Source organism: Bos indicus x Bos taurus, chromosome X (assembly GCF_003369695.1).
Source record: "Bos indicus x Bos taurus breed Angus x Brahman F1 hybrid chromosome X, Bos_hybrid_MaternalHap_v2.0, whole genome shotgun sequence".
Lineage (NCBI taxonomy): Eukaryota > Metazoa > Chordata > Mammalia > Artiodactyla > Bovidae > Bos > Bos indicus x Bos taurus.
In genome coordinates, this window is record NC_040105.1 from 7,602,397 (window position 1) to 7,630,132 (window position 27,736).

At 42.2% G+C, this 27,736-nt stretch overlaps 1 protein-coding gene across 4 annotated transcripts in view; it reads right to left on the reverse strand.

Annotated features, from left to right (window-relative positions):
• Window positions 1-8,200: 8,200 nt before the first annotated feature.
• Window positions 8,201-27,736, reverse strand: part of MID1 (midline 1) — a 278,177-nt gene continuing 258,641 nt past the window's right edge. For 3 of the 4 annotated variants that reach the window (XM_027533216.1, XM_027533218.1, XM_027533217.1), the window contains exons 8-10: window positions 22,753-22,914; window positions 19,077-19,284; window positions 8,201-12,364 (exon numbers count right to left, since the gene is read on the reverse strand). In XM_027533216.1, the coding sequence (XP_027389017.1) occupies window positions 12,016-12,364; window positions 19,077-19,284; window positions 22,753-22,914 (719 nt within the window). In that variant the 3' untranslated portion in view covers window positions 8,201-12,015. The remainder of the gene's footprint in view (window positions 12,365-19,076; window positions 19,285-22,752; window positions 22,915-27,736) is intronic. The other variant, XM_027533215.1, reaches the window with a different exon arrangement.

Here is a 27,736-nt window from a genome sequence, read left to right on the forward strand (position 1 = left end):
AAGGAAACTATAAGCAAGGTGAAAAGACAGCCTTCAGAATGGGAGAAAATAGTAGCAAATGAAGCAACTGACAAAGGGTTAATCTCCAAAATGTACAAGCAGCTCATGCAGCTCAATACCAGAAAAATAAATGACCCAATGGGCCAAAGAACTAAATAGACATTTCTCCAAAGAAGACACACAGATGGCTAACAAACACATGAAAAGATGCTCAACATCACTCATTATCAGAGAAATGCAAATCAAGACCACTATGAGGTACCATTTCACACCAGTCAGAATGGCTGCAATCCAAAAGTCTACAAATAATAAATGTTGGAGAGGGTGTGGAGGAAAGGGAACCCTCTTACACTGTTGGTGGGAATGCAAACTAGTACAGCCACTATGGAGAACAGTGTGGAGATTCCTTAAAAAACTGGAAATAGAACTGCCTTATGATCCAGCAATCCCACTGCTGGGCATACACACTGAGGAAACCAGAAGGGAAAGAGACACGTGTACCCCAATGTTCATCGCAGCACTGTTTATAATAGCCAGGACATGGAAGCAACCTAGATGTCCATCAGCAGATGAATGGATAAGAAAGCAGTGGTACATATACACAATGGAGTATTACTCAGCCATTAAAAAGAATACATTTGAATCAGTTCTAATGAGGTGGATGAAACTGGAGCCTATTATACAGAGTGAAGCAAGCCAGAAGGAAAAACACCAATACAGTATACTAACGCATATATATGGAATTTAGAAAGATGATAACAATAACCCTGTGTACGAGACAGCAAAAGTGACGCTGATGTATGGAACAGTCTTTTGGACTCTGTGGGAGAGGGAGAGGGTGGGAAGATTTGGGAGAATGGCATTGAAACATGTAAAATATCATGTATGAAATGAGATGCCAGTCCAGGTTCAATGCATGATACTGGATGCTTGGGGCTAGTGCACTGGGACGACCCAGAGGGATGGTATGGGGAGGGAGGAGGGAGGAGGGTTCAGGATGGGGAGCCCATGTATACCTGTGATGGATTCATTTTGATATTTGGCAAAACTAATACAATTATGTAAAGTTTAAAAATAAAATAAAATTAAAAAAAAGAAAGCTGTTGTACATATACACAATGGAATATTACTTGGCTATAAAAAAAGAATGCATTTGAGTCAGTTCTAATGAGGTGGATGAAACTGGAGCCTATTATACAGAGTGAAGCAAGTCAGAAAGAAAAACACCAATACAGTATACTAATGCATATATATGGAATTTAGAAAGATGGTAACAACAACCCTATATGCAAGAGACACAGCAAAAGAGACACAGATGTAAAGAACAGACTTTTGGACTCTGTGGGAGAAGGTGAGGGTGGATGATTTGAGAGAATACCATTGAAACATGTATATTACCATATGTGAAATAGATGACCAGTCCAAGTTCGATGTATGAAACAGGGCACTCAAAGCCAGGGCACTGGGACAACCCAGAAGGATGGGATGGTGAGGGAGCTGGGAGAGGGGTTCAGGATGGGGAACACATGTATACCCGTGGCTGATTCATGTCAATGTATGGTAAAAACCACCGCAATATTGTAAAGTAATCAGCCTCCAATTAAAATAATTAATTAAAAAAAAGAAACTAATGGGCAGATTTATTTGCCCAGTTTTGAGGTTTTCTTTTTGCTTGATGACCTGAGGCTGCTATGAAGAGATAATGGAATTTGCTGAAAGTTAGATTTTCTAGGGGTTTCCCAGGTGGTTCAGCACTAAAGAACCCGCCTGCCAACCCAGAAGACTTGGGCTTGATCCCTGGCTCAGGAAGATCCCCTGGAGAAGGAAGTGGTAATCGTCTCCAGTATTCTTGCTTGGGAAATCCCATGGATAGAGGAGCCTGGTGGGGTACAGTCCATGAGGTTCAAAGAGTCTGACGTGAACTGCCAATATGAAGCACTCATTTACTTATTTTTAACATGAGTCTTTTAAAGAGAATAGTGGATGTTATTGGAGAAGGCAATGGCAATCCACTCCAGTACTCTTGCCTGGAAAATCCCATGGACGGAGGAGCCTGGTGGGCTGCAATCCATGGGACCTCGAAGAGTCGGACATGACTGAGTGACTTCATTTTCACTTTTCCCTTTCATGCACTGGAGAAGGAAATGGCAACCCACTCCAGTGTTCTTGCCTGGAGAATCCCAGGGACGGTGGGGCCTGGTGGGCTTCCGTCTATGGGGTCGCACAGAGTCGGACATGACTGAAGCGACTTAGCAGCAGCAGCAGGATGCTATGGGTGGGTTTAAGTAGAACATCTTCATGAGAAGTGGGAATTCTACTCGACAGATTTCTTGAGCACATACTCTGTGGTACACTTGAAGCCAAGCCACTGCTGGTTTCAGACTTCAGAAATACAACAGTCTGATGGTGGCCAAGAAACAGAAGTAGTAAGCAAAATTTACAGATAGAAAAGCTAGGTTGCAGTTACGAAGCAAGGCACAAACGGCTTTGTGGGTCAGTACTAGGGGTGTTTGGCTCCAGCAGAGAGCTGAGGGGAAGCCTCTGTGGGAAGTGGTGGTTGAGAAGTCGTAAAAATATTGGCAGTAGATCGCCTCAAGAAAATTAGATACTAAGGGAACAATTCATCCAAAGATGGGCAAAATAAACAAAAGAAACAGTATGGACCTAACAGAAGCAGAAGATATTAATAAGAGATGGCAAGAATACACAGAAGAACTATACAAAAAAGATCTTAATGACCCAGATAATCACGATGCTGTGATCACTCACCTAGAGCCAGACATACTGGAGTGTGAAGTTGAGTGGGCCTTAGGAAGCATCACTACGAACAAAGCTAGTGGAGGTGATGGAATTCCAGCTAAGCTATTTCAAATCCTAAAAGATGATGCTGTGAAAGTACTGCACTCAACATGCCAGCAAATTTGGAAAACTCAGCAGTGGCCACAGGACTGGAAAAGGTCAGTTTTCATTCCAGTGCCAAAGAAAGGCAATGCCAAAGAATGCTCAAACTACTGCACAATTGTACTCATCTCACACACTACCAAAGTAGTGCTCAAAATTCTCCAAGCTGCGCTTCAACTGCATATGAACTGAGAACTTCCACATATTCAAGCTGGATTTAGAAAAGGCAGAGGAACCAGAGATCAAATATCCATCATCCGTTGGATCAAAGAAAAAATAGGAGAATTCCAGGAAAACATCTACTTCTGCTTCATTGACTACACTAAAGCCTTTGACTGTGTGGATCACAACAAACTGTGGAAGATTCTTAAAGAGATGGGAATACCAGACCACCCGACCTGCCTTCTGAGAAATATGTATGCAGGTCAAGAAGCAACAGTTAGAACTGGACACGGAACAACAAACTGGTTCCAAATTGGGAAAGGAGTACATCAAAGTATTGTCACCTTGCTTATTTAACTTATATGCAGGGTATATCATGCAAAAATGCCAGACTGGATGAATTACAAGCTGGAATCAAGATTGCTGGGAGAAATATCAATAACCTCAGATATGCAGATGATGGCACTCTTATGGCAGAAAGTGAAGAGAAACTAAAGAGCCTCTTGATGAAGGAGAAAGAGGAGAGTGAAAAAGCTGGCGTAAAACTCAACATTCAGAAAACTAAGATCATGGCCTCCGGTCCCATCACTTCATGGCAAATAGATGGGGAAACAATGGAAACAGTGATAGACTTTATTTTCTTGGGTTCCAAAATCACTGAAGATGGTGACTGCAGCCATGATATTAAAAGATGCTTGCTCCTTGGAAGAAAAGCTATGACCAACCTAGACTGCATATTAAAAAACAGAGACATTACTTTGCCAACAAAGGTCTGTCAAGTCAAAGCTATGGTTTTTCCAGTAGTCAGGTGTGGATGTGAGAGTTGGACCATGAAGAAAGCTGAACACTGAAGAACTGATGCTTTTGAACGTTTTCACTCTCCTCTTTCACTTTCATCAGGAGACTCTTTAGTTCTTCTTCACTTTCTGCTGAGGTTATTGATATTTCTCCCAGCAATCTTGATCCAGCTTGTGCTTCCTCCAGCCCGGTGTTTCTCCTGATGCACTTTACATACAACTTAAATAAGCAATAGCCTTGACGTACTCCTTTTCCTATTTGGAACTAGTCTGTTGTTCCATGTCCAGTTATGAAAAGGAAGGACTGATGCTGAAGCGGAAACTCCAATACTTTGGCTACTTGATGTGAAGAACTGACTCATTGGAAACCCTGATGCTGGGAAAGATTGAAGGCAGGAGAAGGGGACGACAGAGGATTAGATGGTTGGATGGTATTGATGACTTAATGGATATGAGTTTGACCAAGCTCCAAGAGTTGGTGATGGACAGGGAAGCCTGGCGTGCTGCACTCCATGGGGACACAAAGAGTCAGACATGACTGAGTGACTATCACATTCACTTAAGCATCCAAAAGTGATGACCAAGCAAGCAGGTCAATATATAGTGCTGAGCTCAGCAGAGAAATTAGACCTAGAGATAGAGATCTGGGGGGCATCTGCCCAGCATGGAAAAGGAGGGAATGGTATTCTCTCTGGATGTGGATGGCATTGAGTCTAGAGGGATTAAGAAAGAGCTGAAGTGGGTTAACATCTCAAAAGTTGCTATGTGCCAAGATGAGGTCAGGCCATCATGGAAATATATATCAATGCAGATGGTATTTCTGACATCGCTGAGCACTATTTGGTAGAGTAAAGACACTTGATGGCTGATGTGAGTGAGAGGAGCTGTAATTACAGGCGAGGAAACAGAAACAGAACATATGACCAGTCCTTTGAGAAGTTTGAGGGAAAAGAGGAGGCCAGAGAGGGCAGAAGCTGAAGGGAGAATAAGATCGGGGAAGAGGTGAGATAGCTTTACTATCTGAAATATTTTACTGACCAGCATTTAATGACTATAATCAAAAATTGAGCTTTGAGGATAAATAGACCGTGCTAAAGAACTAATGTTCATTAAATCATTTTTCTGTGTCTCTCCTTAATTGGTAATTGGTTTTTGGCCATGACAGATTTGCTTGTTAATTGCTACACTTCCTATTTAATCATGCTTTTATAATTCTCTTAGAGAATATGAAGATTCAAAGGGAGACCTGAACTCCTTTCCATAAATCACCCATGTTAATACAGGACAACTACAAGAAAGGTTTTTCCATATGCCCTCGACCCTGTTTTTACTTTATGTTCTTGAATGTACATCCCACGGTGAGAATGGTATTCCAGGGGAAGGAATCTTGAAAGTTCCATATGCCTCTCTTCATGTTTCTGTTATAATCAGAAGCAGTTCTCTTCTTCAACCTGTTTTGCTTCTCTATTTTACAAAATAATAGTTTGTAAAAGAGGGGGCTGGGGGCTACTCTCTAGAGTGGATGACATGCCCTTCAGATTGACTTTGAAAGATGATTAATTACAGCAGCATCTGTTCCATTTCAAAAGTTGAAATGAAACATACTTGAAAACTCTCACTAAAGGAAATCTATTTTACATACCTATCACTTGTGAGAAGGGCTGATTTAAGTCAGAATTATGAAGGGGGTAAAGCTAATCACTGGAACTGGCACACGCTACTCTGTTGAACGAAAGCATCTTTTAATAGCCTCTTTCATGGTTCTGTCTTAAGCACTCTGCACTGAATTCTTATGAGTTCTGTAATTTCAGAATTGATGGAATTCAGTGTTAGAAGGCTTAGTCGCTCAGTCATGTCCAACTCTGTGACCTCATGGACTGTAGCCCTCCCTCCAGGCTCCTCTGTCCATGGGATTTCCCAGGCAAGAATACTGAGGTGGGTAGCCATTTCCTTCTCCAGGGGATCTTCCTGACCCAGGGATTGAACCCGGGGTCTCCTGTATTGCAGGCAGATTCTTTGGGAAGGGACTTGGGAGCTCACAGAGGCCCCAAGCCATGGGGGGACATAGCTGAGACCCCATGATTGAAGGCTAGACAGACAGTACCCTGGGAGTTTCAGTCCACTGGTCCAGTACTGTATCTGCTGTGGCCAGTCATAGCATGGGACGCATGTAGTCTCATGGTTGTTTTTGTAAATAAAGTTTTATTGCAACACAGCCACACCCCCTTGTTGACACATCCTGTCTGGCTGCTTTCACTGTCTAGCTGCAGAGCTGAGTAGCTGCCAGAGACAGTATGGCCTGCAAACCCTAAAATAGTCCCTTTCTGACCTTGACAGAAAAGGGGCTGAGCCCTGTGGTGCTGGACAGCATGGGCTGCTGGTCCTGGCTGCACTTGAGAATCATTTCAGAGGAAAGTGCAGGGTGCTGGCCCACACCAAGGACCTTGTCAGCCCATCTTTCAGGATGGGATCCAGAAACTGGCATTTTTTTAAATGGAGATTTTTTTTTCTTTATTGATAAACTTAAGACTTGGGTACATCAAATAAATCTAAGTTCTAGGGGAAAAAGTCAAAACCCACAATAGAAAAAAAATGTTAACACGGTCTGAGTCGTATCTGAACCCAAATAATATATTCTTTTAATTGAAAAATTCTAGGTGTTTTGTGGGTTTCCCTGGTGGCTCAGATGGTAAAGAATCTTCTTGCAATGTGGGAGACCTGGGTTCGATCCCTGGGTCGGGAAGATCCCCTGGAGGAGGGAATGGCTACCCACTCCAGTATTCTTAGCTGGAGAATTCCATGGACAGAGGAGCCTGGTGGGCTACAGTTCATGAGGTCACAGAGTCAGACACAACTGAGTGACTTAGCACACAGCAGGTGTTCCATAATTGACCTTTTGATACAAAATGACCTATTAAATTAGCAATTTGTGGTTTTTGGCATTGAGGCCCATAGGATAAGCTAAGAAGTCTTCAGACCTGGAGCTAAAAAAGGGCTTCCTGGTGGCTGAGTCAGTAAAGAGTCTGCCCACAAAGTGGAAGACCTGTGTTTGATCCCTGGGTCGGGAAGATCCCATGAGGAAGAAACTGGCAACCCACTCCAGTATTCTTGCCTGGAGAATCCCATGGACAGAGGAGCCTGGTGAGTTACAGTCCCGACTGAGTGACCAACTTTCACTTTTATTTGGTTTTTGAATCAATCACTTACTCTTGGCTAGAGAATTCCATGGACAGAGGAGCTTGGTGGGCTACAGTCTATGGGGTTGCAAAGAGTCAGACACGAGTGAGTGACTATCACACACACACATCCCTGTCTAAAAGGTAGCAGTGTGCATGCGTGCTAAGTTGCTTCAGTCATGTCTGATTCTTTGAAACCCCATGGATGGTAGCCTGCCAGGTTTCTCTGTCCATGGGATTCTCTAGGCCAGAATACTGGAGTGGGTTACCATTCCTTCTTCCAGGGAATATTCCTGACCCAGGGATCAAACCCACATCTGTTATGTCTTCTAAATTGGCAGGCGAGTTCTTTACCACTAGTGCCACCTGCAAAGCAGCAGCAATAGGACAAGATTTTCATATTCAGCCAGATTAAAGTCAGTGTGTTACACCATGGTGCCTCTAAAGCATATGACCTCGAGAAGGTGTTTCAGGCTCTATGTGCATGTTTCTGTGGGATATGAGACTGAAGAAAGCCCCCTACAGCGGCACTTCACACATGTCTGCTTGTAGCAGAATCCCCTGGAGGGCTGGGTCCCAGCCCCGCAGGTTCTGTCTGGTGGGTGGTTCTGGGGTAGGTAGGGCTGGCTCATGTAACAAGTGTACAGGTGCCGCTTATGCCTTGGACCCATGACCAAGCCTTCAGAGTGCTGACTCAGGTCCAAAAGGCTTGTGTTTCTTATGAAAGTCAAGTCCTGTTAGCCGGGGGAGGGGTTTGGGGATAGATTTATGAACCAACTGCTGGGATAGTTCCAGACCATGCTGTCAAGACCCTCACCCATCCATACACATCCTCCGTGCCCTCCTCTCCTCCACCTGCTCTGGAAGTCTAGAAACCAAGCCATTCTTCTGATCTCTGCTCCTGTACAGGTTTTCTCTTACTGTGTTTCAAATTCCTGGGGGGAGGGGAGGGTGGGATACTATTTTGCATCTTGTCAATTACCTGTATTTTGATTAGGGAGAGGCTGGATGGTGGACACTGGAATGTTTCAGGCATAAAAGAAGATGGATTGTATGTTGCAAAGTGGTAGAAGGATTAGCAGAAGTTGAATAAATATGTGTAGAAACAGTGAAGGTGAAAACACGCCTTGGTGACAAGGCAACAGACACAGGCAGAGACAGAGGGCGTGGGAACCACAAAAATGATTTTATTTTAAACCAGAAAGCAACAGCAATGGAGAGCTTGGGCTGAGGGTGTGACAGCATGACTCAAGTACCAGGAACTGAACTTGTTCGGGTGAAAAGAGCAGCATACAGACTTTCATTTCCCGACCAAGCAAATCACATCCGCATCTTTGTGACACTTGTCAGTGGGTTCCCATTTACAAAGGCTTGCATTGCCTTTCAGATTTTCTGAACAGTTTTGTAAATATTTTTTTAAAGATGAAGGTTTTGGTGCCCGGTTTCTTTTTTGATATACCAGGCATTGAATCAATCACGAGTGAAAAGAAAAAATTGGTGAGAGTTTTGCTTAAAAAATCGTTTGTGGCACTATTGATATTTTGGGCCAGATAATCCTTCGTCATGGGGGCTGTGCTGTACACCATAGGATGTTGAGCAGCATTTCTGGTCTGTACCCACTAGATGCCAGGGGCACCTCCTTTCCCAAGTTGCAACAACCCAAAATGACTCCAGACACTGCCAGATTGCCCCCATGTTCAGAAGCACTATTTTAAAAACATTCTCCCATCCCCATTACCATCTTTGTATCCTTTTTTTAAAGACATTTTATAAGGGTAGAGCAGATCATCTGGTTCCCAACACCGAAAGCACATGTATGCGAGCAGACATGTGTGTGTTTCTGCAGGCACTGCCCATGTGCCTGGAGCCGAAATGGATTTCCACGTTCGCTGGGGGGCACTGGTTTGGTTCCTCAGAAAGTCTCGAGATCTCAGTACCATAATGAAATGCCTGTTGGTCCTCAGGCCTTCGCCTCTTCTCCAGCAGAAACTCTCATCAACATGTGCAGTTTTTGAAGTCACTTTCTTTTAAAGCCAGAAAGAAAATCTTCACCCAAGTCCACTCTCCATCTTAACCCATCTCGATTCCTACTTGAATTAGACAGTGGATTCGGGGTTCTTCATTTCTATCCATCAGGAGAGAGGCGCCATGTTTCAGAGTTCAGTTTTGAGGACTGGCTGCATAATTTGCGAGGCCCAGTTCTAAACGAAAATGAAGAACCCCTCGTCCAGGCATTACTGAGCATTTCAAGATGGTGCCAGCAGTGTTCACACACCCACGACGTTGGACCTGGAAGCCTTGGTTGGCGTTGCATCAATTTTGTGTATTAATTTAACTGGCACTGCCAGCTCTTTTTCCCCTGTATTGTGATGCCTTCTGTGAAGGAAGAATCTCAAAACAAAATGCCGTGCCCCCAATCCTTTTAAAGAATTCTACTGCAACAAATGTTGATAGCATATATTTTTCAGACTTTCAAAAAAAAATCCACATGGAAATTTTGTCTACATCATTACAGTAATGAAAGTAAACACTGTGGCCTTTCATCATATACATATTTTCCAGTAAATATGACAACATGGAAATAGTAATCACTACAATCCACAATGTTTTTAAGTTAGCAAAGAGTGAGACTTCCACAACAAAATGTTAACATAATCCCTCGTCCTTATAAAAATAGCCAAAACATAACCTAAATGGCTTGCAGTGAAAACTGGAGTAGTAACTTTATACTGAAAAAGCATTATAGTTCGTGGCAATATTGTCCTCATAAATGCTTTAGATTAACATCATAAGGCAAACTGGAGCATTTATTGTACCTGGAGACCATGATTTAAAAAATCTCAGAAGCTGAGTTTTAGACCCTTTTATTTAAAACCTGTTAGTGTACAAAGTGCATGAAAATATCCATTATTCAGCTACCAAAAAAGTTTGTAAAAATTATTAAGCCAACCCTTTTGGTATATTCAGGGAAGCCTAATGCACATTGTTTTTCTATTGTAAAAAGAAAAAAATTCCATTAAGTTGTCAGAGACTGAGTAATTTTTTTTCCATTGAGGCATCCATCTTTTAGATGTGAAATTGTTCTAAGTCACTATCAAAATATTCATCTGGGTATAAATAATATAGTAAATATATAGAATCTATCTGTTAAGAAAAAGGAGTGCATCTGCCAGTGTAGAGGCAGAAGCCCTGGGGAAGCTGCCCCTGAAACCCAGACTCATGATCACATAATGCGATACTGAAACAGTGGGTCGGTGAACGAATTTCAAAGAAACAATTCGTTGATTTGCTCAAAAACAAAACCAATAAAACAGTGTCTAAATCCCCCAGTCTGTCAAAACGGCCACCCCAGCAGCCCAGATAAATTTTAGCAAATGAAATGGTTGAGAGATGTCATGCCCTTCATCAAGGTAGAACCATTGCCAGATTCCTGGTTTGAGTCCTAGGATGGCTTAGTGTGAAAGTGTCAGTTGCTTAGTCATGTCTGACTCTTTGTGACCCCATGGACTGTAGCCCGCCAGGCTCCTCTGTCCATGGGATTCTCTAGGCGAGAATACTGGAATGGGTTGCCATGCCCTTCTCCAGGGAATCTTCCTGACCCAGGGATCGAACCTGGGTCTCCTACACCGCAGGTGGAGTCTTTACCACTGAGCCACCAGGGAAGGCAAAAAAGCCTTATGTCATGGACCATTCCAATGTCTTAGGTCAGCACACTGAGCGTTGTATCTGACATGACATTAGCAGGTTCTACTAGCAGGTTCCAAAGTGAGAATAGTGAGTTTGATTTTTTTGTTTGTTTTCTTACAACTCTATTTAACTATACTAGAATATAGAGGGACTTCTACATCTTTTGAGATGTGTTTAAAGGTCTGTTTATTATAACTTTTGAAGCACGTATACTAGAGAAGAGTACTTCATGCAATGTCCCTTGTCATTACCAACTCATAAATACAAATGTTTTTTGGTGACTTATGGTTGGATGTGGTATTGGTGGTTGGGGCCATATGTTGATGTCCTAGAGAGCAAAATCGATCCAAAGTGGTGCTGCCATTTGTGACAGAAAATGTTTATTTCCTCAGCCCCAGTGACAAAAATTATTCAGGGGGAGTGGGACACAGGACAGCTAGTAAACATACTGAAGAAACTTCACAGGCCTAAAGAAACTAGTAAAAGGAAGAAGGAAATAGATTTCTATCATGACACAGAATCCCACTTCCGAGAAAACACAAATCGGCCTGAATTTTTGAATCATCAGTAGGATTCAAGGTGAATTTTTTCAATTGCAATCTCATTGTTCGTGTTCTCCCAGCATCATCCTACCAACCATGGAAGGGTAATTACAGGTTTTGCAATAGCAGATCCCCGGCTCCCAAGTCAAGTCTTTCCCTCTTCTCTGTTGCTCTCTCCATCCTACTTGATCCATAAATCCTTCTGACATCGCTGAATGCTTCACAAGAAACCAAGTCAGAAAGCCCACTTACTTCCCTACTAGGTTCAAAACTATTTTTTTTAGTTTGAAAATAGTGGCATATTGTTAGTGTTGGGGTGACAGGACCTGCCATGAGATCTGTAGGAAAGAGGATGTGAGAAGGTGGAGAAACACAAAACTACAAAAGATCTTGTTTCTCAAGCTCAGAGACTTGTGCTGAGAATAAAGGTTGTCAAGAACTGATAAAACTTACAGGCCTCCTAATGTGCAAAACCAGAGAATTCCTAAGAGTTGTAATCCCCGGTTATGTTCCTATATAAATAATCTATAAATTTTCCTGTAAATACAAAAACAGGGTGAAGAAATTATTAAAGCCTGTACTTAATACAAAACACAGTGAAAGGGGGGAATCACCCATTGGGAGTTCTATCTTAGCTGATTTCTGGATGCTTTTTGTGAGATTTAACCACATTCTGGAAGCCTGTGCTTTCTCAGTCCCCAAAATGGTGGCCACCACCCTTTATATCCCCCAGAAACCAGCTCCACGTGCTCAGGGCAGCTGCTCTGTACAGTCTAGATGGTCAGGGATGGGAAGGCCTGTTATGATGGTCAGACATTTGTTCCACACAGTGAAGGTGGGGCACACAGGCTGCGAGAATGTGATGTCGAAAGTGTAGAGGTGGATGGAGTTCAAGGCATCATAGAAAGCGATGGAGCCATTATCGTAGTCTAGCAGAATGCCGACACGCCGGAGGTGGGGGGCTGGCTCGATGGGGATCTCCTTGCTGTTGTGTCTTACCACCCAGGTATTGTGGCAGCGGCACAGCGCCCAGGAAGCAGAGTTCTTGCCAATCCACTCGTGCTTTGGGGCTGACTTGTATGCAAGGCCAATGGCATACCTGCAGACACAAAAGAGCAATGACAAGAACCATGAGCCACATTGCACACATACATGAAATCCTTTCTGTGATCCTTGGTCATCCCTATTCCCTCTTTAGTGAAAGCTTGGGCAAGAACCCTGACCCCTCTTCCCCATCTTCTTCCCTTCTGGACATAAGAGTTGGCAGAAAGGGGCCATTATATTGACTCAAATTCCTGTTTATAGTGCGGATGTTATGAGAGAATCAGAACTTTGTATTTGGCTGTCTTTTTTTTTTTTTTTACATTCATGAAGACCCATGCAGTAGATTCATGAGACCAGTGGCATCCAGTAGAACTTTGTGCAATGACTGACATGTTCTGCTCTGTTCAATATGGTAGCCACAAGCTGCATGTAGCTATTGGGCACTTGAACTGTGGCTGGTGAGACTGAGGAGTTGCACTTTTAAGTTAATTACAGTCAAGTTAGTTTCAAGAGCTGCATGTAGCCCATAGCTACCATCTTGGACAGCACAGCCCTAGACTTCTGACCTTCTAAAGATCTTCTGATCTTCTTTGAATTTTTCAACTGACATCTTGCCTGTCATCTTCCATGACTTCACAAGGCAAGCATGGAAAATGAGTTTCATTTATGGGGATAGGTTCTTTGTCATCTCCTAGCCTCAGTTTTCTCATCTGTAACACAGGGACAATGATTGTCATTGTGTCTCAGAGTTATTTTGAGGAGTTAAGAAAAGAATATGTGTTTAAGATCCTGGGCCTAAGACCTGGCATAGAATAGTCAGTAATTGTTATTTTATGATCTTTGCCCAATGACACATGACTAATAACTACCAGAATAGGAATTTGACCCGAGGGTGATTTAAAAGGCCACATGACTTAAACAACACTCCCTAATGCCTTTTCTCACCAGAGGAGCCCTTTTGGTTTTATTTCCTACTGTATTTACAAACATCCTGAATGTCTCTGAGCTGATGGATATCCTAGTTAATCTAAGTGTTCTGTCACCGCTCAAAAAAAAGTTCTAAATTCTTTCTACAGTGTTCTAAGCTTCTTAATCTCTTTTCAGCCTGCTGAAACATGCCTCCATAATGTAGTATTTCTCAGCTATTATGATAAGCAAGGGCTTCCCAGTGATAAAGAATATGCCTGTTAATGCAGGAGATGTGGGTTCAATCCCTGGGTCGGGAAGATCCCCTGAAGGAGGAAATGGCAACCCACCCCAGTATTCTTGCCTGGAGAACTCCATGGACAGAGGAGCCTGGTGGGCTGTATCCGCAAAAGACTTGGACACTACTTAGCAACTAAACAACAAGATAAGCAAAACCCATCATTCTTAATAAATAGTGAATGATTCAGAGTTCAATTCTTAACGTGTTATAGTAGAAACCAGTCTAACTGGATGTTGACATATGGTACCTTACCTGCCGTAGAGAGAAAAACTGCACTGGTCTTGACATAATGACATTCTTTCAAACATCATGTGCTGGATTTAGAATATAATCACTTAAAGAGTGATGTGTTCAAAAAAGAAAACACACCATGACTGAATTAAGAGAGGATGGAACTGATCCTCTGGCAAGCATAGGGTACCAGCCTGTGTGCTGTCAAACCTCTGCACTTCACCCTCGTCAATTCTGTTCAGCATTTTAGGGACACTCCTGGGGCTGCATTTCCCAGAATCCTCTTTCCAATATGGAGTCCGGATCAGATTCTGCCACTGACATCCGTGCACAAGATCCAGAAGTTCTAAGAGAAGGCAAAACACTGTTTTCCAGACAGTAGACAGCACACGTGAGGTCTGTGGAAGTTTCTGGGCAGACTCCTGGGTGTACCTTGCCTCTGGGCTGTGAATAGCTTTCCGCCTTCCAGGAGAGGAGTAGCGGGCTCCCAGAAGCCTTGGCTCTCTTTCTCCTTGGTATACCTAGAAAAAGACTTTTCCTTTTCTCTGAACCCTAACAGACACTTTGGAAATGTTTTTGTTTTGCACTTTTCAGTATTTTCCTGCAAGACGTTCTATCTGTCCTGGCAGACACCATTTCCCTTTTCAGATAACTTGAAACTTGCATTTGCATCACAAAATAGCCACGTTTCTGTATTGTTTCCTTCTTGCTGCTTGTACACCATTTTTATTTTTTAGTAAAGAACTTTGACATTCCTTTCCCATTTGAACCTTGATTGAACCCCCTATGGAGTAGCTGTGGCAAGTATGACTGACTTCATTTAGCAAATGGGAAAACCAAGAGAAGGTTAAAATGAGCAAAATCTAGAATCTCGCCCCTTCCCCCTTAAGTTGGGTTCCTGTAATCTTTGCATGAACCCACATTTAGTTAACACCGTTTCCTAAAATACCAAGAGCACATTAACAGCATTAGAGTAAGAAAATAACTACGTGTCTAGTCCATTAAGCAATGGAAAATACCATTATATTATCATTAATCTGTAAAATTATGTGCATATTTCCAGTGAGCTTGAAAGGTGCAGGCGGAAGGCAATGTTCCATTAAGGTATGCAGTGAGACTCAGAGAATTCAAAAAGTATAAAATGATGTTTCTCAGAGTAATGTTAACATGCCCCATAGCATGGATTATAACATACAAGTAAATTTCAAGTCAGCACTATACTTCACAAGAAAATACATGCATTATTAGCTGTTGCAAATCAAAGTATTACAGGCATTTGATAGTAAAGGTCACCCTTTCCTCGCTAACACCTCCCAGGAAATGTTAAACTACTTTCTACGTGACAATTTTCTGAAACGGACACGAGTTTGTAAAGATCTGAAGCGTGGCAATTAATGTGAGAATATTTTCCCCCTGCCTCACGAGTTGGTTTTGACATCTGGTGTTTTCAAGGTAATGCTGATCTGTGTTTGTATAACTGAAGTGGTGTAGTGGAATTCCCCACACCATTCGTCAATGGGGATGAGATCATAATGATCAGGTATCATTTATCATAAGTAATTATTAAGGGGGTTGTAATTATTTAGACACTGGATTCTGTCCCAGATTAACAGAGCCCGTTAATTAACTAGAAATGTTTGCTCTTTTGCACCTGCAAAAATTCACTGTATTTTCCTTTGGGCTTTTATCTTGCCCCAGTGCAGCTACACATTGTAAATGCCAGCCTGGACCAGAGCCAAATATAGGGGGAGGATCTGTCCTTCGTCCTTCAGAGGGATGTTGAAGCAGGGATGTTCTGAGCAAAGAGAACCTTGAGGGTCACAAGAGGGGAAAAAACCTACTTGCTTGGCTAATATGCAAACCGTTTGGAAAAAGACAACACCCAAGCTTATGAATGTGTATCAACACTGTAAAGGACTTAGACATACTACATTGTTTGCATAGACTTGAAGTGAAAGGTTTCTTTTTTGTAAAATAAGTGTTTTAGCATCTTTATCTCAAAACTAAATACTGTTACCATACTCATCATCTGCAAGTTAGGCAGTTTTCAGTTTTAGGGTTTGTTTTTTTTTTTTTTTAAAGCAAAGATTCAACTATCACTTATTAAGTACACCACAGTAAGCCTTAAAGTGTTTTTTCCTTTATGGTTTATTACAGGATATATTTAAAAAAAATCTCTTGGAGCAGCTGATTTGACAATGTTGTGTTAGTTTCAGGTGTACAACAAAGTGAACCAGTTATACGTAATACACATATCTTGGGAAGATCCTCTGGAGGAGGGCATGTCAACCCACTCCAGTATTCTTGCCTGGGGAATCCCATGGACCCAGGAGACTGGTGGGCTCTGGTCCATAGCGTTGCACAGAGTTGGACATGACTGAAGCAACTGAGCACCTACACGTATCCACTCTTTTTTAGACTCTTTTCCCATATAGGTCATTACAGAGTATTGAGTAGAGTTCCCTGTGCTATACCATAGGTCTTTATTAGTTGTCTGTTTTATATATAGTAAATAATGTGTATGTGTTAATCCCAATTGCCCAATTTAACCCTCCCCTCTTTTGTCCCTGATAACCATAAATTTGTTTTCTATATATGTGACTCTATTTCTGTTTTGTAAATAGTTCACTTGTATCATCTTTTTAGATTCCACGTATAAGTGATATCATATATTTGTCTTTCTCTGTCTGATTTCACTTAGTATGATAATCTCTAGGTCCATCCATGTTGCTGCAAATGGCATTATTTCATTCTTCTTTTTATGACTAATTATTACAGGATATTGAATACAGTTCCCAATGCTATACAATAGGACCTTATTGTTTATTCTATATGTAACAGTTTGCATCTGCCAGTCCCAAACTCCCAGTCCATCCCATCCCCTCCTTCCCTGGCAACCATAAGCCTGTTTTCCACCTGAGTCTGTTTCTGCTTCTTAGGTAAGTTCACTTGTATCATACTTTAGATTCCACATATAAGTGCTATCACGTGGTATTTGTCTTTCTGACTTCTGTTACTATGATCATCTCTAGGTCCATTCATACTGCTGTGAATGGCATTGTTTTACTCTTTTTTTAATAGCTGAGTAATATTCCATTGTGTATATATACCATATCTTCTTTATTCTGTTGATGGACATTTAGGTGGCTTCCATGTCTTGGCTATTGTGAATAGCACTGCTGTGTACTTTGGGGTACATGTATTTTTTCAAAGCATGCTTTTCTCTGGATATATGCCCAGGGGTGGGATTGCTGGATCATGTGGTACTTCTATTTTTATTAGTTTTTTTAAGGAAATTCCATACTGGTTTCCATAGAGGCTGTAGCATTTTACCAAATCTGGCCCTCTGCTTGGTTTTATAAAGTTTTATTTGCACCCATTCATGAATGTGTGGTCTATGGCTGCTTTTCCCCCACAACAGTAGAGGTGACCAGTTGGGAGAAAATCATCTGGCCTGCAAACCAGAAATACTGGCTCTCTGGCACTTTACAGACATTTGTGGACCTTTGGCTAACAGCTTGTACCCTGATTGCACCTATGAGCTGTGTGACCTTGGGCCTCAGTCAGCTCATCTGTAAAATGAGGTATTAGTACTTACATTTCTGGGACTGTTAGGATCAATAAATGAGCTACCATTTGTAAAATGCTCATGCCAGTGTCTGGCATAAAGTTGTGCCAGATAAAGGCTGGTTAGTAAAAATTATAATTGGTCATAAAGGGAGCTATTTAAGTGGGCATCTGTGAGACAGAAGGGCAGGGTAGGAGGTACGGTTTGTGGCTGTGGAACCGGCAAGGTCAGTTTTGTAAGGTGAACTTGGCAGAGTTCACCAATTCCCATGTCCACTGCCCTGACCTTCACCCCTTGGGCTTAGAGAACTCAGTGGGCTCAAGTCACTGGGCTGGATCTAAGGGACACTTTGAAATGAGTCTCGGCCGAGGATCACTGCCCGCCCCCCCCAGCACTGATGGGCCCAGTTTAGAGTCACAAAACATACAAGGCAACAGAAATTAACTTCAGTGATGAAGAGCAGGAATTAAAGTAGGAATTGGTGAATTTTCTCTGTAAAGGCCAGAGAGCTAATATTTTGGCCTTGTGGACCACAGAATTTTGTCTTACCTAATCAACTCTGCTGTGTGGCTCAAAGGTAGCCATAGACAATATGGAAAAGAATGGGCCTGGCTGTGTTCCCATGAATAGTTTATTTATAAGAACACACAGTGGGCCAGGTTTGGCTGTAGTCGGCTGACCCATGCTTTAAGGCATGACAGGGCAGTATTAGCATATTAGCTTTCACAGGGACTGGGGCTCAAGTCTTGCTGCAAATAAAAAATGGATGGAGTTAAATGAGTTATTTTTCTTATTGGCCAAATGGTAGATTAAATGATTGCTTAGTACATATTCACTCTCTCCTCTCAACTCCATGGGAGGAATATACTTCCCTGTACCACTGGCCTTGAGCCTGGCTATGTGACCGGCTTTGGCCAATGGGAAGTTAGTAAGACATGATACAAGCAGAGGTTTCAAATGCACTTGTGTAGTTGGGTTTATACTCTCAGATTCCTCAAGAAGGACATGACCTGAGTAGCCCACGTGTCCAAACAGGATGAAGAAACCCATGGAACAGACCTAGATCCAACCTGCAGCTTAAAGCAAGGCCCAGTTGAGATTAGCCTTGATCGGCCATCCCAGAGATGTGAGTGTCAGTGAACAGTAGTAAGTGATTGTTGGTTGAAGCTACTGAGTTTTGGGGTGTTTATTATGCAGCATTACTATAACAACAGCTGCCTGATAAAGCTTTTTTGCATATTATTCTTCAAGATGGACCTTGGGCTGGGTTGATGGTCTGACAAAGTATAGAATGAGGTGTGCTTTTTTTTTTTAATAATTGTAGGACAATATCCATCAACAGCTGAATGGATAAAGAAGATGTGGTACATACACCCAATGGAATACTACTCAGCTATAAAAAAGAATGAAATAATGCCACTTGCAGCAAAATGGATGGACCCAGAGATGATCATACTCAGCGGAGTAAGTCAGACAAATACCATATGATATCACTTTTGTGTAGAATCTAAAATATGACACAAATGGACTTATTTACAAAACAGACAGACTCACAGACACAAAAAACAAACTTGTGATAACCAAAGCAGGCAGAGAGGAGGGCTAAATTAGGAGTTTGGGATTGGCAGACACAAACTACTGCGTATAAAAGGTGGGGAATAAGGTCATGCTGTGCAGCACAGGGGTTTATGTTCAATATCTTGTGATCATCTACGGTGGAGGAGAATGTGAAAGAGAATACATTTCAGTCAAAGTACCTACCATGTGCTTCCGCTTATGACCACTTCCCAGTAATGGCGGCCACTATCAATGAACACGTTTCCAGCTACGCCATAGCTGCCTTGGCTGGTGAAGCGCTCAGGCGTGTGGCTCTTTTTGGATGATGACTCATCACGTTCTACTGTCAAGTTATCATGGGACACCTTTAGCTTTCGATGTGCAGATTTGGGGTCCAGTTTAAATGGTTGGCCTAGAAGCAGGGTTACAAGACACAAACAAGGTAGATGAAAAGAACTGTGGATTTTAACTTAAGCAAGAACATATTTTCAGAATAAGCTTTAAAAAGGATGGTAAAATCGTGCAGACAAACATGTCCCTGCCTCCGAGAGCTCGCAGTCAGTCAGCTCTGAGCTGTGGGTGCAAGGTTGCTTCCCTCACTGTTCAACAACAGCATGGGTGAGGGTCAAGCAGAGCCTGTGGTGCAAGCTTTGCTGGGCATCCCAGCTACACACCAGCAGCACAGTTAATGTGCTGGCCTACATCATCCTGGAAGGGAGGAGAAAACGAAGACTTCATTTTCAACCATTCCCCTGTTCAGTCGGCTTCAGATGAATTCATGCTCAATAGACCTCAGAAACCAAACACATCAAGACTGCAGGTTTTAATGTTCACAACATTCTAATGGCTTATATTATTTTGAGATTGTTCAAAATTAGAGCAGTATTCTCATGAGCTTAAAATGACGATCAAATGGGCTATTTTTCAGCCCATAAGATCAGGAGGAAAATGTGGCAGGTTACTACCTACCTGGGTTTTTGAGTCCCAAGTTCATTTATAGACGTAAAAGTTCCTTTATAGACATAATAAGGTCCTCTCTATTTCATTTATTTGTCTTTGTGTTTTGAACATTGAACCATTGTAAAATTCTGGCCGAATCACACCTGAATATCCATCCTCTCATTAACTGTTACTGCTTTGAAAATTCAACACTGGTGTGGGGGCCATCCTGTCATTCAACCACATTGGGTACCAGACACTTAAAGGCAGGAAACGGATTACAATGTGATGCAAATACCATGATATTCAAACTCCACTGCTGTATTGGAAGGCCGCTTCTGCACAGTGCTCAGACAATCACCAGAAACAGTCTGCTAAGTCTGACTATGGCAATACAGGATGCTGGCTGAGAAACTGACGCAGAGACCTGGAGCAGTTGTGTGTGTTACATCATATGCAGGTAGGCCAAAGGGTATCACTCTTGGATAAAAACATGACAATGGCACTTCTAAAATTCCTTCTTGTAGATCAGGGACCAGCATACTTTTTCTGTAAGAGGCCAGATATTTTCCTATTTTCAGCTATGCTGGCCATGTGGTTTCTTCTGGGGCTATTTAACCCTGTGGTCGAAACATGGCAGCAGCCAGAGACACAGGTGAACAGATGGGCAGTGCTGTGTGCCAATAAAACTTTATTCACAAAAACAGGTAGCTGAATCTGGCCCATGGGCAGTAGTTTGCTGACCCATTTTTAGATTTCTGTTCATATCAAAGAAAACCTTAAAGGGGACCTGAGAAAATCCTCAAGTGCTGAGCAGGCAGGGGTATTCTCAAAGACTGTAAGACCTACTGAAGTCTATGTGTAGTTTAAATTTTGGCCTGGCTTGTAAAAAAAAAAAAAAAAAAAGGTCCTCAGGAATGATCACACCAGCTAAGACAAACAGAGTCTGAAGATAGATTGGCTTAAAGGGTGTGATAAACCATAATGGAAAATATGAAAAATGAATGTATCTACATGTACAACTGAATCACTTTACAGCAGAAATTAATGCAACACTGTAAATCTGTACTTCCATCAAATTTTAAAAAAAGAAAAAGGTGATGATAGAATGTGCCTTAAAAATAACTGGACCCTAATGGGTGGTTAGGAAGGAATTCCATAAAGGCACAGCCATCACTGAAGATGAAGGCTGTGTTATACTTACCCTTCTCCCAGTGAGGAAGATCAGGTCACAGCCATTGAAAAGACTGGCCTTATAATGGCGAGATCCATCGTGTTCCATGGATGGATCCATGTGTGGGTTGCTCCCACCCTGACCCACACATACGCAGAGCAGGGTCTTGCCATCTGGTGTTAGGTCCAACCCCCTGCCTCAACAGGGAACAAATTCTACTTGTGCCATGGATATGTTTCTCAAGGAAACTATGACCTACTCTGTCTAGGTTCAAAGCTTTTGCTTTAATGAGGATAGATTAGTTCACAGAAGAAATTAATCATTTACTTGGCTAAAGAATTCAATGCATTGTAAGATCTGTATACCTAAGAGTTCGGCAAACTACAGCCCGCAGGCCATATTGAGCCCACTGCCTGTGTCTTTCAATAAAGTTTTAATGAAGCGTGGCCAGGCCATGCTTTTCTACCAGAGTTGAACACCTATGACCAAGATCATCTGACCTGCACAGCCCAGAACAGTTACTATTTGGCACATTACAGAAAAAGTTTACCAACCTCTTGTACATAATTTAACAACATCTGATCAATGATTGCATGTCTAGAAGTACAAGATTACCTGTCCATATGAAATGAATACATTATCTTTAGTAAAACCAATAAAGGTACAAATAAGAACCCTCAAAGATCCATTCTACAGAATAAACCTCAATGTATGTATTGGGTTGGCCAAAAAGTTCATTTGGGTTTCCTATACGCTGTTACAGGTTTTTTCCAGTATGTATTCATTTTCCCCCTTATTCTCCAAAGACATTTCCTTCTCTACCAGCAGAACCCTTGAGAAATTAGCTTATGTTTAAGAGTATGGGTCTTAAGGACAGATATGTGGAGTAAAATTAAGTTACTTGACTACTAAAATCACAGATTGGGTTAAATGAGGGTTCTTCTTAAAATGTATTTCCTATAGATTGGCTGGCAACCCTAAAGCATGATGTGATGTTGACATACTCCAATCGACTTTCTTCTGGGAGGTCTTATGCAAACAAATACCATATTATATAGCATAATATTTCTAGACCAAAAAGATGTGGAGAAAGAAGAGGAGGATAAAATAAAACACATGTGGGCAGAGAGAGAGAGAGCGGGAGATGACAGTGTTATAAGATGCATGTACGCATAGCCCAGTTCACTCTTCGGTGTTGGGACCATCCTGGACACAGTGGGAGTTTCCCATCACCCCTGGCATCTAACCACTCGACACCAGTAACACCCAGCTGTAACAACCAGAGATGACTCCAGATGTGGCTTAGTGTTCTTCTGGGGACCACAATCACTTCTGACTGAGAATCACAGACCTAGAAGCTACCTGAAGAAAGACTTAGTAATTTGAGATTCTGCTGTTGGGGCGGGAAGATCCCCTGCAGGAAGAAATGGCAAGCCACTCCAGTATTCTTGCCTGGGAAATCCCATGGACAGAGGAGCCTGGCAGGCTATAGTTCATGGGGTCATGAAGAGTCGGACATAACTTGAGTGTGCACACACACATATATGGAAAAGAAGACCGTTGGCAATTTACAAAGAGTCCTAGCTCTGTGCCAGGCTTGGAATAGAGGATTGGATGGAAGAACCCTGACTCTATGCTGGCTCTTTGCTTGCTGTCTCAGGTTGTAAGCAATGCCTGGGACAGAGAAAAGAGAAATGAAGGGGGCCAGGGGCAGCTGGAAGGAGAGCAGGTTAGAGATGATAGTTCTGCTGAGTTCATGGCACGTACTGTTCGTCTTCAACTTCCCAGGCTCACTGCTGCGGCTGCCTGCCTGGTTGATGGCCTTGACAATGAAGATGTACTTGGTGCCGCTCTGCAGCCCATGGACCGTGTAGTGGTTCTGCTTGATGTTGGGCACGATCATCCAGCTATCGGCCGAGTTGCACAGACCTGCAAAGCCAAGCAGCTGTGGTGAGTTCTTTGGAGCAAGCGTGGGGCAAATCTGTATATTAACGTTGTGGAATTTTCAGTTATTGGGATAAGCAATGAAAAGCTTTGTGACTTCTTTAGGTGCCCACCAATCAACTTGAGTGCTCAGTATCTGCCTACAATAAGGACAGCAACCTATATTTATTACTATATATTCTCACCATGTGCTCTAAGTGGAAAGACCAACTAAGATGACTGTTTTGCAAATTCTGTTCCACGTGGATGGGAGCAGTAGTATCTTAAGTGCCGTGCCTGGTCATGTGTTACTAGGTGCTGTGGGATGGAAAGAAAGCAAGTGACCACACATCCCTCCCCCTGACTTGCATCATGATGACTGTTCAGTCTTGGATCCCATCAATTTTGAGACTCACAGAGGGTAAGAACAGACCCAGATCAGGTATGAGACATTGGCCTCACTAATGGAGATGTAGGAGGTTCTATTTTTTTGCTTCTTCTTCTCCACCCCACCCAGGATCTGTATCTAAGTGACTCTGTGGCTACTCCTTCTAAAGAGATGGGATATGTTGTCTTTTACCTCGTGGCTTTGGATTTGGCTATGTGACCTGCTCTGGCCAAGAGAACAAGGCTGCAGTGACAATACACCAGTGGCAAGAGGAGACATCACAAGCCCTTGAGAGTCTGTGGCCCTCTTGGGCCTCTACCATGGGGAGAACATTCTGGATAGTCTGCTCATCCCAGTGGGAGCAGAGACACAAGGACCAGCTCAATGGCCCAGCCAGTTCAGGACTGAGACCAGCAGAGACTGGCCAACACCAGCCCAACTTTGGACAGGAGAGCTAAGAAAACGATTATGGGGCTTGTCTGTGGCCCAGTACTAGTGTGGTTGTAATTGATTCAGGACATGTGTTCCTACAAGAACCCTGGAGCCATGTGGCACCCAAAGGCAACTCAGGGCCCAGTGGCGCTCTGACAAAAGCATCACCAGGGGCTGTGACCAGCTGCATCCCCCAGTATGGCTCGTTCCAGAGCAGAGCAGGGCCAGTGCTCTGGCTGCATGCTGCAGGATGTGGTTTGAGGAGCAGTTTGCGGATTTACGATGCTGGGAAGAACATGAGGAAAAAGGACGCTGTTTTGTTGTGCAGCTGTGGCTGATGCTGAAAACATCTCTTTGGTACTAGGCCCGACTCTCGTCTCTCCCCTCTCCACCCATCAATCTCCACTCTAATCAAACCTTTGCCCAGCCCCCTGGTGACTGGGCTGTCATGGCTGTTTCCTGACTCTGGTGAATTTCCTTCACTAATTCTCAGAAGGCCGAGCCCTTCCACTTCCTGAGGGGCTTCTCAACTTGCCACCCCTCCTTCCCTTTCAGGGGATTTGCAAGTCAAAGGGTTAGTTCTTTTGATCTTGAGGCAACTTACACCTTAACCATACTTCATCTTACCTCTTTGAGTTTCTAATGAAATGTACAAAGAAATCACAAATGCATATCCATACCAACCCACAAGTATCAGCATAGCAGTTCAAGATGTTCACACCCCAACAGCTGTCTCTGAATCCTACTAAATACCATCTCCAAGTTTTCAGTTCGGCATTGTTCATGAATCTCACCGAAGAACTTAAAAATTATGAAAAATTATGTTAATTATGAAAATTCACACCCTAAGATATGCATCTGGGGTACACAGTATTTTCAGCCACACTTCAATGAGTCTTTAAATAAATAAACATACATGTTCACATATATGAGAAACCTTGTGAATTATTTCTCACTCTTTTCATTTCCAGATCTCACAGAATTGCCATAAAGCAAGGAAGTAATGTGAGGCTCAGACAAGAGGATGAGGGTGGTGTGTCGGTGTTTGGAGATGTACTAGAATAACTAAGGCCCCATTCACCCCTCACCCCCAGCATCCCCCTCATTCTCATACCACTTCTCACCTGTATAAGGCCCAGGTACACATCCACACATAGCTTAATAACATGGGACTCTCCCACTTACATATCTCTCTTGATTCTTTTTCATTTTCCCTGAACATAGAGGTAACTATCTCAACACTTCAGGCAAGTGTCACAACCAAACAGCAGATGTTGATCCAACCAAAGAAGGGTCATTTTGAATTCTGAACTCTGGGCCCTAAGAAGCCTTTAACTCACCTTTGGATTCTGAGCTCTGGGTCCTAAAAAGCCAATAACTCACTTTAGATACTTAATAATACTACTACAATACTAATAAAACAACAGACAGAAAACAAACTTAAAGTTATCAAAGGGGAATGGTGAGGAACAAATCAGGAAGTTGGGATTAACTCAGACATACACACACACTACTACATATAAAATAGGTAATCAACAAGGACGTATTATAGAGCACAGGGAACTCTACTCAATAGTTTACAATAACGTGTAAGGGAAAAGAATCTGAAAAAAATATGTAGAGCTGAATCACTGTGCTGTTCACCTGAAACTAACACAAACTGCAGATCAACTATACTTCAATAAAATTAAAAAATGAAAGAATGAGCTTTTCTGTTCTAGGATAACCCACTCATATTCCTGGACCTTTGTCAATAGCAGTCTGGCATGCAAGCGAACAATTAACAGCATTCACTAGAATCAAATGAGAATCCTATCATTGTCAGTGCATTTACACTTTTCCTGTTTAATTGCATATGTCACAGCAAAATGACTATTGTGGTCAAAGAAAGCAAATGTAAAAATGTTTCAATAAACTTTACATCACTGTATAACCCCGATGCCGGGGTTTCATGTGGTGGGGGAATGCTTTCAGCAACATTGTAAAGCAGATGTCTGAAATTGCGGCAAACTGCAACTTGGCTTACAGTCCGAAGTCTTAACCTAAAACAAAAAGATTGAATGCTTCAGAAACCCTTTCCAAACTAAAAAGGGACCCTGACCATCCTGATTATTTTGAAGAGGTCACTAATTTTTTCTGTGAATATTAAAAGAACAAAATGTTTATAGAGTAGTAAAATGTGATTGGATAACTTTACCCTGGGACAGTCTGCTTTCATGAATGCTAACTCTTAAAATTTAGGCTTACCTCCATCGCCAAGGTCATAATTGAGAAGTTGATTATAAATGCCAAGAAAGCGATGTCGACCGTTCTCTGGTGGGGCCTGGAGTAAGTGGGCTGCCTCAAGCGCACCATTCTTGCATTGCTGGTGTTGGTCAAGTGCCAGCACCACTTAACTTCTTGCATACGGCGCCAAGCACCAGACTTCTCTGCCTCGATGCCCCGCTGTGTCGGGACTGATGACCAGGTTTTATTCATCACTTTATGAAACACCCGCATAACTATCCCAACTAAAACGTGTACTTCTCTCTAAAGGCATTTGCAATCATCTTTGATGGGATGCCAACACTCACCTTCTCCAATTCAGCCTGAAGTAGTAAAACAACAGTGGAACTTGGAAGATAATTAGTTCATATGGCAACAGTCTAGTTAGGTGATTTTGTACTTTTTTTTCTCTCATTCACAATGGGTCAGAAGCAGCTCCCTACATGATGGTGCTCATTACAAGATCCTAGTTATGTTTGGGATTTCAGAGCCTTGTAGAGCAACTGTCTGTCATCTTACAGTAAAACATTATGTATAAAACATTATGCAACAATGGACACCCTTTAGAGACTGCATACCAGCTTCTAACACCCTTTGTCTCTTCAACCAGATTGGAAAGAAGTGAATGCTCTCTTCCTTCTTCTGAATACAAATGGTATATGACTAAAAACCTCATGAATATTTTCAAAATGACTAAAATAAATTAAATACAGATAACTACTTTGCCATGAAAGCCTGAAGACATGGATCCTCTGACTTTTGCCAATAATAAAAATAGGCTGCTGGGAAAAGGTTCCAATTGAAGATTTTCAATGATGCATTAAAAATCATTTTGGAAAAAACATGGAAACATTGTAAAATTAAATACATATCTATGTCTCAACAAGCAATTCGTTAACATCTACAGTCATAAGCCTGTTCATAAAAACGAAAAATAAAAAATTAACATTGTCATTAATTTTGCATTTGAGTGTATGAATTTAATTAGGGATAGTCTTTTTATAAGATTAAAAAGCTCCAGAGATAGTATCTAATTCTGCTTCACTAAAGTCAGTTGAGGGCAATTAACTAGAATTTATTGTGACAAGTGAAAGAAGCATGACTTAGGACAGTAAAAGTCTGCCTCGTGGTACATGGAGCTACAGCCAGCTTTGGAGCATTCTTTCTCCTAATTTTCCATAGAGTTTTATACTCTTAGATCTTATCATTCAGTAGAACATCTGCAAAGGATAGTCTTTTCAACTGGCAGGAGAGATGAACAAACAACATTCAGTGAAGGCCTTTCATGTGAAGACTGTGTTAAATGCTATTTTGTAGATCAGGGGTCCCCAACGCTTGGGCCATGGACTGGTACTGGTCCATGGCCTGTTAGAAACTGGGCAACACAGCAGGAGGTGAGCAGGTTGGCTTCCACGAAAACGGTCCCTGGTGCCAAAAAGGTTGGGGACTGCTGATGTAGATGATCCTGGCAAATTGCATGAGTGGCCTTTACCATGTGACAAAAGATGTAATGACAGTGAGTCTAGTCTATATTTTTGTAGGAACAGTAACCTTGAATAACAGAATAGGAAAGACTAGAGATCTCTTCAAGAAAATTAGAGATACCAAGGGAACATTTCATGAAAAGATGGGCTCGATAAAGGACAGAAATGGTATGGACCTAACAGAAGCAGAAGATATTAAGAAGAGGTGGCAGGAATACACAGAAGAACTGTACAAAAAAGATCTTCACGACCAAGATAT